The following is a 12869-nucleotide window of genomic DNA, read 5'->3' on the forward strand; positions in this document are numbered from 1 at the left end:
TGTCTGCCAAACCCGACGCCTCGCTCGTCTCCGTGTCTTCGGGCTTAGGATGGCGCAACGGCTGCGAACGCCCTTCCAGCTACCGACACGAGCGACAAGCCAAGGAAACTTGGTCATCAATATCTCGTACGCCCGCATAAGAGTTAGCGCGACATCTTCGCCCTAATGTCACGGTGGCCGCTACTGCACGGAGGGGCCGCCATGGCTCGGGCCGCCACCCTGGGGACTGTCGTGGTAGGGGGTTGCTGCAACCGCCGGTAGGGGAGGGCTCTCTGGCCGAGGAATGCGTGCGCTGCGGGTGGGTCGGAAGTAGGAGAACCAAGGCCCGGCACAGCACGATGAAGCCGCCTCTCATCCCCGCCTGAGCAAGTGGTTCCCGAGCAATGGCATCCATCCGCTTGCTAGCCCCTAACAAATATTTCTTCTTCAAAGATTCACCTAACCAAACTGTGAAACTAACATATGTGAAACCAAACAATTTCAAATAAATCATTCATTTTAAACTATAAAAACTATATTTAAACAGTAGTGTTTATATATTTAAACGTTATAGTAATATAATTAAACGGAGAACAAAAATATTTAAACCAAGATGTAATAAGTTTTAAAACGGTAGAATACTAAATTTAAACGCTAAATAAAAATGTTTAAACGTTAAAGACTTATGTTAAACATCAGTCCATGATTTATTACCCTCTTTCCATCGAGCGATGACAAGCTCGCTTTTCACCGCCGCTTGCTCCTGTGAAGTACTTTCACCGTAGCACAAAGATCCTTGGGATCTCGCCGAAACCGGACTTTCTTCCCCTCGCTCCGGCCACCAGAAAACCGCACGCTAAGCCGACCGAGCAACCCTTAACGTATCCTTTGTGTTGGTCTTCTTCCCACAGATCTATCTTGCAGACCGGCTACCGCTCAGGAATATCCTCCATAAGCCACTTGTGCGTCGCTCGCGCCCACGCCAGATCGCCTCACTGGCCGGTAGATCATCGACGTAATCAACGATCCAGCTCGAACCCGAGCACGATGTATTTGGGAAGAGGATCGTCCCCCTACGAGGTACACCATCGAGTTTGACGAAAATTATCTTCTTCTCCCTCTCGTCGAACAAGTCGCACCGCAGTGCTCTCGACGGAGTCTCCGCTCTCGTAGGTCTTTGATAGATACCGCCCTTCGAACGCCGACCGGGTTTTCTTCTTCGAAGACCACTCGCCGCCATCGCAACGCAGTACTCAAGAACGAGGGCCACATCTTGAGGTCTCGAAACTCGAAGCAGCTTTCCCCGATCCTCGAATTTATTGGTGCGACCATCGCATCTTTGCAAAAGAGAATCAAGAAGGGCTCTCTTGGTATATAGCTTCCACCCAGTAACGCCGCAAACTGGTCCGCTCGAATAATCTCCCCAAAGGTCGAGGGGTCATGTTATTTTTCAATTCAGCTAAAAGTCTCCACTAACGGCCATCAAATAGCATCGCCCATTAACTAGGTCGACCGCCATAATCACAAGCTCGCGATAATAACAACACATTCAATACGCAGATCGACAAAAAGTTTAAGCTGAAATATAAGGTTTTTAAACCAGAACTCTCGCTTATTAAAATGTAGATATAAAATGTTAAACAGAGACCCATTTTTGTTAAACAGAGACGAGAATACTTTAAACAGTAGACAACAAATGTTAAACTGTGAATATCTCATTTCTTAAACGCCAACCCTCATTTCAGAAATCGCAACCATATCAAACGAAACGGAAAATGTACATTATAAATATTACACAAATCATAACAATCAAAAACTATTTTCGATAGTGTATACATACGAAAATACAAAACAAAACAAAAACCCTAGCCGAGAAATCTCCCTCGCAGACTAACAAAACCCCAAATGAGAAATCCCCTCAGACTTCAATATCTTCCAACAAAAAAACAGGAGCACAAAACAAAAACCGAAAAAAATCTTTCTTTTCAGACGTAACAGCTTAACATAAAACCATACTCAATACCTTAGATTGCAAAACTCGATGAAATGCCAACTAGTTGCATGGGGACTTCTCCTTCGAGATACCGTGGAAAGGGAAAAAGTCGATGAAATGCTAATTACAGAGGCTTTCACGGTAGAGACAACTTTGGAGACAAACTGAAATGGAAAAGTCAAGACGTGAGTTGAGAAAAAGCAATTAAACGGCCCCAATAAATTGCCTCTAGGCTACCCTACGGAAAACCGCCCACTTCCTCTCAAATCGCCGAGATGGCTGCAGCTCACTACTCCCCATACAAGGGCATTTTTCATTCAAAAAAATTTGAAACTCACTCCGCTCACATCCGTTATAGCTATTGGGCGTGTTCAAAAACATGAGCTTTTAAAAAGCGAGGGATTTTGTGGATTGCAAAACTAACGGGGTGTTTTTGTCAATTTTACAAACTTAAAGGGTTTTTTTGGCAATTTTCACAATTTTAAAACGTTTTGAAGAAAATCCCAATAGTTTTGATTTTTTTTTTAGGGTGTTCAAGTAAAATTACCAAACCACAAGACGTTTCTGAACTAAACCCAATAGTTTTTTGTTATAATAGTTATTTCTTCGAGGGTGTTTATGCAAAAAGAGCAAAACCATGGAACTTTTGGGGAGACAAGCTATACATAAATTATTATGAGGGTGTTCCGTTGAAGTAGAAATTATTTTTAAACATGTTATTGTTGAAATATATAAATCTAAGACAATGTACCAAAGGGCACATAATTCAATAGTATTTATCCCAGTACGAAAAGTGAATGTGAGACATTTAAAAAATCTCGAATTTAAGTATGTCAAATGCATGTAATGATTCTCCGATTATGAGTGCAGATTTATTATCTAAACTCTATGTTAACAGGTGAAAACGTATAGAGCCTTGCAATTGTTGCTTTTGAAAAAAAAAAAATCCAAGACACTATTTGAAAAGCACCCTCTACTTTCATAAAATCACAAAACCATGCACGATATTCCCAAAAAAAACCCCAATATTTTCATAAAATAATTTTGTATAATTTCAAAAGACAGTGGCAATTTTAAGCAAAATACCCTAAGTTTTTTAAAAATATAAAAGAAATCTAATGCCATTTAGAGAAAACACCAATAGTTTTAAGAAAACCGTGTGTGTATATATTAGAAGTAGATAAATCACAATAGATTAACAACGTATATATTTTTAAAGTATGTAATTTTGAAAACAACATCTTTGATTTTGGAAATAATATATATTTTTGCCAAGTTTGTTTTAAAGAATTTATCCTAATTTTAAAACAAACAATATGAATCTTTCGTTGGCGTTAAATACTCAATTTCAAGTAAGTCAATGCTATTCGTATAGGATAAATGCTATAATACTATAGTATATATATGTATCTATCATAATAATTTTTTAAAAATATCGTCCATCAATTTCCCTGCTGTCGCTTGTTTCAGAGCATAGACCCTTTCTTTCGTAGCTGGCCAAAATAGCACATCTACATCAATCAACTTCTTGTGTGACTATTTAAAAAAAAAAACTTCTTGTGTGACTGGACATGCATGCATGTGCTGTGGTCGTCTGTGTAGTGTGGAGACAGAGGTGGTGCTGATATTTATTGGATTGCTTGGTCATTTTGTGTGATGAATGATGATACAATACTAAGGTTAAAAATACTGGTGAATTTCCGCTTGTTAAAAGATAATGTTTTTAATGATAATTATCATTACTACTATTTATTTTACCATTTTACAAAATGGTTAACGCTCTTTCTTCTTTTTAATACATGTGCATGATTTATCTATTTTTCACACTCTCATCTTGCGCACACCATCACCCCAAACTAAAGGGTTTTTTTAGTGCCAATAAACTATGAAGCCATTAATTTAATGATGACTTTGTTTATATTTTTATTTTTATGATTATAACAATTATTGAATTATATTTATTTAAATAATTTAAATTTATACATATATTTTAAATAGTTATATAATGAAATAATTCTCTGAATAGTTTCTATATTTTTTCAAAAGTACTCTTTGGGTACCTATACTTTAAACTGTAATCTTTTAGTCTAACTACTGATTAAATTAAGTCATGTACGTTAGTCCTTCAAAATTTAATTGTAAAAAAAAAAGCTATGATACCTATAAAATGGACCAAGCCCACGACTACCCATGATCAGAATATCTGGTTTGACTCTCTTCACTTCACTACAGATAACATCCTTTGGGTCACCTTTCTTGATCCATGCCTCACAATTAATCTGCATTTTTGACAGCATTATTGAATCACATTTGTGTATCCAATAACAAGGTCTGTAAGATCCAAAAAAAAAAATCTCAGTCTTTGCTTACCCCTACTTCATGGCAACCCCCAACAAAATATTCCACCAAGTGAAGCCCTCTTATCTTGTCCCTTTTTTCATGTCTTTAAAATCTTCAGGTGATGCAGTCTGAATATATACTATCCATGTCATCAAATCCTATAGACGTTTAAAACATAGAATGAAAGCTTAGTTATTTTTTTTTATTTTTTTTATTTTTTTTTATAATACGAGCATAGCTCAAGAAAGAAAAACTAATCAAAATAACAGTGCCCGCTTGACGCAAACATCATAGAGCCAAAACGGGAATTGCATTCCCTTAGCAAAGAGGGAGAGGACCGGGTTTCATCTAGCAGGGTTGGCGATATGATCCGCAATAAGGTTATCCTCGTGGTCAATTAAATCAATTCTGGGATTTTGCAGGCTATTAAGCAATCTGAGAAGAAGGCAGGCTTCATCAATCAGTCTCCAAGCAGTCGGGCCTTGAGGATTGCTAATGAGCTTCAAGATGTTTAAACAGTCAGTGTAGATTTGCATAGGCTTCCACTTCATCTTCAGACACTCCTTCAAAGCAAAGGTTAAGGCTGCAATTTCAGCAAAGAGTGGAGAATTACAGATATTGCCAGCGGATCCTGCAAGGAGGAAATACTTATGATCAGTGATTATAACAAAGCCTAGACCAACAGAATTAGAAGAATCCGACCAAGAGGCATCCGGGAAGATGCATGGTAATTAAGCCAAGAGCAATTGAGATAGAGTACTGTCTGTGAGGGGCCTTAGGCAACTTGGTGTACTCCAAGGCAAGACTCCAGGCATTTCTATAAATCAAATCCAATTTCGGAGGAAGATGGTTGAAAATGAGATTGCAACGAGCTTTCCAGATATACTAGAGGCTGATAGCAATCACAGCACAACCCAGATTGCTATTACAAGAAAGTTTTATGGGAGAGACCAACCAGTAGCCAGATCTAAGGTTGCTAATATAGGCCATAGGAATGCCGAAAGAGACCAAGATAGACTTCCAACAATCAAGGGTACGAGGACATGCCCAAAAAATATGATATGCAGATTCATGCACCAGATGGCAGAAGTGACAATAAGTCAGTGGACCAAAGTTTAAATTATAGAAGACATCACAAGTAGGAAGATGACTATGAGCAAGCTTCCACATAAAGGTCTTCACACTGGGGGGGACATACGATAAGTAGATATATTACACCAAGATCTAGCTCTGATACCACTTGTTGTAAAATATAGGACCGAATATAGCATTACTGTAGCAAAATAAATGAAAATAATGCTGAAAAATAAAAGACACAAAGATGTTACGTGGAAAACCCCTAAATAATTAGAGTAAAAACCACGTGCAAAGATAGAAGAATTTACTAAGTGGAAAAATTTCAAGAGTTACAATCTCTCTAATAACAAGGAGAAAACCAGTACTCTCTCTTATACTAAGAAAATAAACTAACTCTAAAAATATTTTTTCCATACTTCCTCACTCTTCCTCTTTATCTTTCTCTCTTATTTTTCTTACTCTCACTCTCACTTTGGTTCTTTACTCAAGTTGTGTTTGAATGAGAAGCCCATCTTCTCTATTTATAGAGAGGAACCAGCCCACAAATCACACAAAACCAAGGCTGCATGTTGATGGTTTAATGAGCCATTAGTTTGGATGATCCATGGATTAAGAGGCCATTAGTTTAAGTTGATGGTTTGGAGGAGTTGGTATTGGGCCAATGGTTTTGGGCCAACATGTTATGATATATGTCTATTTTTATAATTTTTTACAAGTATCATTTATCAATTTCCATCGTTGTGGTTTCTTGGACCAGTCACCAGGAATAGTCCTTTTCTTTAATTTTTCTAGTGACTAAGATCGGTCACAGTTCACATTAACCAACTTGTTACAATTATTGATCCAGAAAGAATCTAGGTTCAGAACAAAGACATCTCAATCAATAAAATTAGAGCTAGCTTAAACATTATACCTTTATTGTCTCTCGGTCTTTAGTTAAATAGTTCAATCTTCAAGTCATTTGGGTAAATGTGCTAAGTTAACAAAAATATTTTAAAATTATAAATTACTTTTTAATTATATAATATATAACATATAATATTCATTACGGTTAAAAAATAAAACATCCGCAAGAAAATCAAGAGAGTAAGAAAATAACATAAACACACAAGATTTACAAGATTTGGCAATGTACCTACGTCCTCGGGAGTGGAGCGGTAATATACCTCTTATTCACTCTCTGTCCAACAAAAAACTAGGGTTACATGAATTTATATGTAAAAACCTAAGCCTATCCTGACACAAATTATATCCGGATCCTAACCATATTTGAATCCTAAACTTATCTAGGTCCTAAACCATATATAACAGATGTTGTCGTGCCACTCACTCAGTTCTCGCATATGTTTTGTTACTTCTGTATATGAGGCATACACAATAATTACTATTTGTTATTTATAAGATAAATAATTTGAAGGAAAAAAAATTATAATGGCAATTATAAATTGACAAAAAAATTTAATAAAGAAAAAGCCTCAACCATAGTTATTAAAGCATTATTATTATTATTATTTTCAAGAATGATATATCATTTGTTTTTTAACATAAACAAATTAAATATAAAAAAAATGAAGGAATAAAAATGTTATTTCAAAAAATAAAATTTGACTCACCTAGGTTATAGAAACCCTGACGGTTCATCAGGTTTGGCCAGTTTAACATGGGTCAAAATGGGTTACATTAGGTTGATTGCATAAGTGGTCCAATTAAAAATCTAGACCAATTTAAATGCCATACTACTGGTCGTATAATCCATGTTAAATAACTATATGAAGTTTTTTAATCATAAACATTGGAGTTTATGGGCCATATATCTCAATAATGGTAGGCATTGATTATTTTTAGGTTTTATGGAAAATGGTTAGGGGTTACAGAGAATTTGAAGGTGTCCAAACATTGTAAAAATTGAAAGAGACAGATATATGAAGAATTAAATTAAATAATAAAAGGGGTTACATTTTTTATAAACTGAATGAGTTTCTTTAACATGGTGTATTAGCAAAATTTTAATGAAAAGGAACAATGTGATTTAGGGCTAATTCGTTGATAGTGTGATTTAATACTTAAAAAAAGTAATTATGGTAACTTTGATTCTTTCACAATGTTATCGAAAATGCTATGAAATATATTATTGCGTAATTACATTTATTTTACTTTTTTGTTTCTCTTCTAAATATTATTTTCATTTTTTGGGTCTAGGCATTGTTTCATTTACAGTAACTTTTTAATTTTCTCCTACATACTATGTATATAATTTTATAATTTGATTAATTAAATTATTTTGTTTGTGCTTTGAATTATAAATCTATATGCAATATTGTCTAAATTTTGTGTCCATAATGTTGTTTAATTTGTAATTATTTTAATTCTCACACACTTCATTAAAAACACTAGCTTTCTTGATTGGGGCTGTTTTTTTATCTCTTCTTCTCCCAACAGTACCTTTAACAAAAATTGAAAATAATTTTTGTTTAGATAGTAGTCCCTCCTAAGTATGAGCAATGATAAAAAAAACATAAGTTCCTAGTGTAGAACATCATTGCATGCCTTCATTAATGTTAGAGAATTGACTGAAGAACCATGCTATAGGACGCATGGTATGTTGCTATGCACGTTCAGAGATCCTGTTTGATCCTGTCAGAACTACAGAAGCATGCGTAGTACTCTGTAGACATTTATGTTTTGGTGGCTTATGTCTTGTTGCATTTATTTGTAGCAAGTACTGGTTGTGATAGTACTGTACTAGGGGCATGGTAGCATAATGCATGTTGGGTGTTCTCTGTTTTGAATATATGTAAGTGTTTTGTCCAGGTATGAAGATAACTTGATGAAATAGAAGAAGTTCAAGTTCAGAACACTATCCTCTTGTATTTGCATCTTTGCTTTCTTCATCTTTTCCTCTTCCATATAATTCAGAACAGTGGTATCAGAGAGAGGTTCTTGTAGTGAAGCTTAAGAGCTACAAGTATGGCTGGAAACGGAATGCCTCCCTTGCCCGTGTTCGATGGTGAAGATTACGGGCCGTGGAGCATCATGATGAGAACGTTGTTTCGTTCTCAAGACCTTTGGGATCTGATTGAGAAGGGAATCCCAAAAGAAGAGGATGAGGCAAAGATGAAGAAGCACAAGAAGAGAGATTCAAAGCCACTTTTCTTTATCCAACAGTCACTGAACAGACGGTTGTTCTCCCGCATAGAGGCAGCTGAAACGTCAAAGGATGCGTGGGATCATTTGAAACGACAGTATCAAGGTGATCCAAAGCTCATAGCAGTAAAGCTTCAATCGTTACGACAAGGTTTTGAAAATCTCAAGATCAAGAACAATGAGAGTGTCGAAGACTTCATGACTCGTGTTGGAGACATGGTGAACCAAATGAAGAGGCTTGGAGACACTATCTCTGAGGCTATGGTGGTCGGAAAGGTGTTGCGGAGCATGGGGGCCAAGTTCAATCATGTCGTGACGGCGATAGAAGAGTCCAAGGATATTACTAAGCTAACCTTGGATGCTCTTACTGGATCTCTACAAGCACATGAAGCAAGGTTGATCAGTCAAGCTGATCAAGTGGAGGAAAAGGTGCTCCATGTGAGAAGTGAAGCTCCAGCTTCGATCAGAGAACCTGAACGAGCTACACAGAGAGGTCGAGGAAGAAGCTCTTTCAGGGGTGCCGGACGCGGGAGAGGGAGAGGAAGAGGAATAGAACAGAAGCAGCAAAGTGATGATTCAAGAAGTTTCAGAAGCAACATTCTGTGCCACCATTGTAAGAAGTATGGTCACATTAAAGCAAATTGTTGGTTTAAAGACAAGGTGATGGGTAGAGGTACTACACTAGTTGCAGAGGAGAAAGAGAAGGAGAAGGAGGTCAGTAACTTGTTCATGGCACACAATGAGGCTGGGAAGAGTTCAAACTATGTGTGGATAGTTGATAGTGGTTGTTCAAACCACATGACAGGGCTAAAGAGTATCTTTGAGACCCTTGATGAATCCCAGAAGCAGTGTGTTCGGTTAGGAGATGACAAGGAAATCGCCGTGGAGGGTAGACGAACGGTAGCCATTAAATCCGGTGATGGACAAGTGAAGTTGCTGCATGACGTACAATACGTTCCTGGACTCGCCCACAACCTTCTTAGCGTGGGACAGTTGCTTGCTAGAGGCTTTGCAGTTGTGTTCGAGGATGATGCATGTTCCATTATAGATCAAAAGTCAGGAGAGTCAATGCTGAGTATAAAGAAGACTAATAATAATATGTTCCCTGTTGAGCTTTCTAATGTAGGGAGAGTCAATGTAGCAGTGGAGAAACATAATCAGACGATGAGATGGCATCAAAGACTCGGCCACTTGAATCTTCAAAGCTTGAAGATGTTGAAAGCGAAGGACATGGTGACGGGGATGCCGAATATTGGTGACATGGACTCATGCGACGAGTGTGTTTTTGGTAAACACGCGCGCTGTCCATTTGCCCATGAGAGTGGAAAATCTCGGAGAGCCACCGAGAAGCTGCAACGTGTCCATATGGACATATGTGGCCCAATGCATGTCCGGTCTATGGGTGGAAACAAGTTCTTTCTTCTATTGGTGGATGACTATACACGAATGACATGGGTTTACTTCCTCCAGTCAAAGTCTGAAGCCTTTGAATGTTTTCTAAAATTCCAGGCAGCTGTTGAAAGAGAAACTGTATTGAAAGTTAAAGTTTTGCGCTCGGATAGAGGCGGGGAATTTCTCTCTCGGGAGTTCAATGATCATTGTGAAAGATCGGGGATTCAACGGGAACTGACGCCATCGTATACTCCACAACTTAATGGAACGGTGGAGCGAAAGAATCGTGTCATAGTTGAAAAAACCGGTGTTTGTTGAAGTGCAGCGGACTTCCGCTGATTTTCTGGGCAGAAGCGGTAGCTGCAGCTGTGTACTTAACTAATGTCTCACCAACTGAAGCTCTCCCCGATTCAGTGCCATACGAGCAGTGGACGGGAACTAAACCATCTCTGAAGCACCTAAGAGTGTTTGGTTGCATTGCGTTGGTGCAAGTTCCATCGCAGAAGAGACACAAACTTGAAGACAAATCAGAGAAGTGCATCTTCATGGGTTACTGTTTGAAGACCAAGACCTATAGGTTGTACAATCCCAACACTTGCAAAGTTATATTTAGTAGGGATGTGGTGTTTAGAGAAGATGCTCGGTGGGATTGGGCTAGCACCGACAACACTCCCTCTCTATATGTGTGGGATGATGACTTCTTTGCATATTCGAATTCAGTTTCTTCACAATCAATCGTTGGTCAAGGTGAACACACTCATCACCACACGGTGGAGAACGATCCAGCACACTTTTCAGCATCTATAGACGCCAATACTTCTGAAGTAACTGAATCAGAAGAAGCAGATGATGAAGACTCTCCACCTAGGCGAACAAGACAGCTAAGTGATATTTACAATAATTGTTCTTTTGCCTTACTTATTGCTAACCCAGTGACATACGAAGATGCTGCAAAGATCAATGAATGGCAGGTGGCAATGGGAGAAGAGATGAAGGCAATACAACAGAATGAAACTTGGGATCTGGTAGACAGACCCAAAGAAAAGAAAGTGATTGGCTTGAAGTGGATCTTCAAGACCAAGTACAAGGCCAATGGTGAAGTGTTGAAGCACAAAGCAAGAATCGTCGCCAAGGGTTATGCACAACAAATGGGCATTGACGTTGATGAAGTGTATGCTCCGGTGGCACGTATGGAGACGATCAGATTCCTATTTGCATTGTCTGCTCAGAAAGGATGGCCTCTGTTTCACCTGGACGTGAAGTCAGCGTTTCTGAACGGAGAGATTGTCGAAGAAGTTTACGTCGAGCAGCCCTTGGGGTTTGAAGTAGAAGGAAAGGAGCATAAGGTGTATAGACTCAAGAAGGCCCTGTATGGTTTAAAACAGGCCCCCAGGGCCTGGTACAGTAAAATCGATTCATACTTCACCAAACAGGGCTTCAAAAGAAGTGAGAACGAGCATACATTTTATAGGAGAATCGAAAAGGATGGTACCGCATTGTTAGTATGTATATACGTTGATGACATAGTGTGCACAAGCCCATCACTTGAACAAATTGCAGAATTTAAATCAGAAATGAAGAAGCATTTTAGCATGGCTGATCTTGGCTTGTTGAGTTATTTTCTTGGGATGGAAGTGGTGCAAGACAAACATGGTGTTTTTGTTTCTCAGTGCAAGTATACTCAAGACCTTCTAAAGAAATTCAACATGATGAAATGCAAGCCAGCACCAACACCCATGTTTACAAATGAAAAATTACAGGCTGACGATAACTCGGGTGATACAGATGGGCATAGATACAGAAGCCTCGTTGGGCAGTTGATCTATTTGACGCACACTCGACCTGATATAGCGTTTGCAGTTGGAGTGTTGTCGCGGTACATGAACAAGCCTTCGAAGACACACGCTAGAGTAGGCAAGCGCATGTTAAGGTACCTTGCTGGCACGGCAGATTTTGGACTATGGTATACTCACGGTGTTGAGTGTAAGCTGGTTGGTTATTCCGACAGCGACTGGGGTGGAAGCATGGAGGACAGGAAGAGCACCTCCGGAGTAGTGTTTGATTTGGGTTCTGCAGCCGTTTCGTGGATGTCAAAGAAGCAAGAGGTGATAGCGCTCTCGACAACTGAAGCAGAATACGTCGCACTCGCAGCAGCAGGTTGCCAAGGTTTGTGGCTCAGGAAACTGATGGAAGACTGTGGTATAGGGTCCAACGAAGCTACTGAGATCAGGTGTGACAACAAATCTGCGATAGCTATTGCTAAGAACCCTATGCACCATGGGAGAACAAAACATGTTGATATAAAATTCCACTTCATCCGGAACCTGGTTGCAAATGGCACAGTTACAGTGAAGCACTGCAGCACTGAAGACCAACATGCAGACCTTCTCACAAAGCCGTTAGCTTCACAAAAACACATTATGTTGAGAAGTCAGCTGGGTGTGTGTAATCTTCAGTCAAGAGGGGGTATGTTAGAGAATTGACTGAAGAACCATGCTATAGGACGCATGGTATGTTGCTGTGCACGTTCAGAGATCCTGTTTGATCCTGTCAGAACTACAGAAGCATGCGTAGTACTCTGTAGACATTTATGTTTTGGTGGCTTATGTCTTGTTGCATTTATTTGTAGCAAGTACTGGTTGTGATAGTACTGTACTAGGGGCATGGTAGCATAATGCATGTTGGGTGTTCTCTGTTTTGAATATATGTAAGTGTTTTGTCCAGGTATGAAGATAACTTGATAAAATAGAAGAAGTTCAAGTTCAGAACACTATCCTCTTGTATTTGCATCTTTGCTTTCTTCATCTTTTCCTCTTCCATATAATTCAGAACAATTAATTCCTTCATGTGCTGCCCAAGATAGTAAATTTATAGGGGTCCTCAAACCACTATAGTTGATGTGCCTCCATTTTTGCCTATGTTTTTACTTTTTACCATGCTTATC

General features: G+C 38.7%; 1 protein-coding gene across 2 annotated transcripts; it reads right to left on the reverse strand.

Annotated features, from left to right (window-relative positions):
• Positions 1-4588: 4588 nt before the first annotated feature.
• On the reverse strand, positions 4589-5161 carry LOC120255621. Of its 2 annotated transcripts, none has more exons than XM_039263414.1 (2): positions 5073-5161; positions 4589-4943 (listed from the first exon to the last, which is right to left on the reverse strand). In XM_039263414.1, exons 1-2 carry the CDS (start codon positions 5125-5127, stop codon positions 4657-4659), a joined length of 342 nt encoding a protein of 113 aa, XP_039119348.1. In that variant the 5' UTR covers positions 5128-5161; the 3' UTR covers positions 4589-4656. The 2 variants fall into 2 exon arrangements, with proteins under 2 accessions (XP_039119348.1, XP_039119349.1); XM_039263415.1 differs by having other exon boundaries at positions 5015-5161.
• Positions 5162-12869: the final 7708 nt, after the last annotated feature.

The sequence above is a fragment of the Dioscorea cayenensis genome, unplaced genomic scaffold (assembly GCF_009730915.1).
Source record: "Dioscorea cayenensis subsp. rotundata cultivar TDr96_F1 unplaced genomic scaffold, TDr96_F1_v2_PseudoChromosome.rev07_lg8_w22 25.fasta BLBR01001110.1, whole genome shotgun sequence".
NCBI lineage: Eukaryota > Viridiplantae > Streptophyta > Magnoliopsida > Dioscoreales > Dioscoreaceae > Dioscorea > Dioscorea cayenensis.

Excerpts from the sequence above, each read along its gene's own strand:
- LOC120255621 (XM_039263414.1), bottom strand. The coding sequence starts at position 5,127 with ATGCCTGGAGTCTTGCCTTGGAGTACACCAAGTTGCCTAAGGCCCCTC. Across the intron at positions 4,944-5,072 it reads CCTAAGGCCCCTCACAGACA|GATCCGCTGGCAATATCTGT; the intron begins GTACTCTATCTC and ends TCCTCCTTGCAG.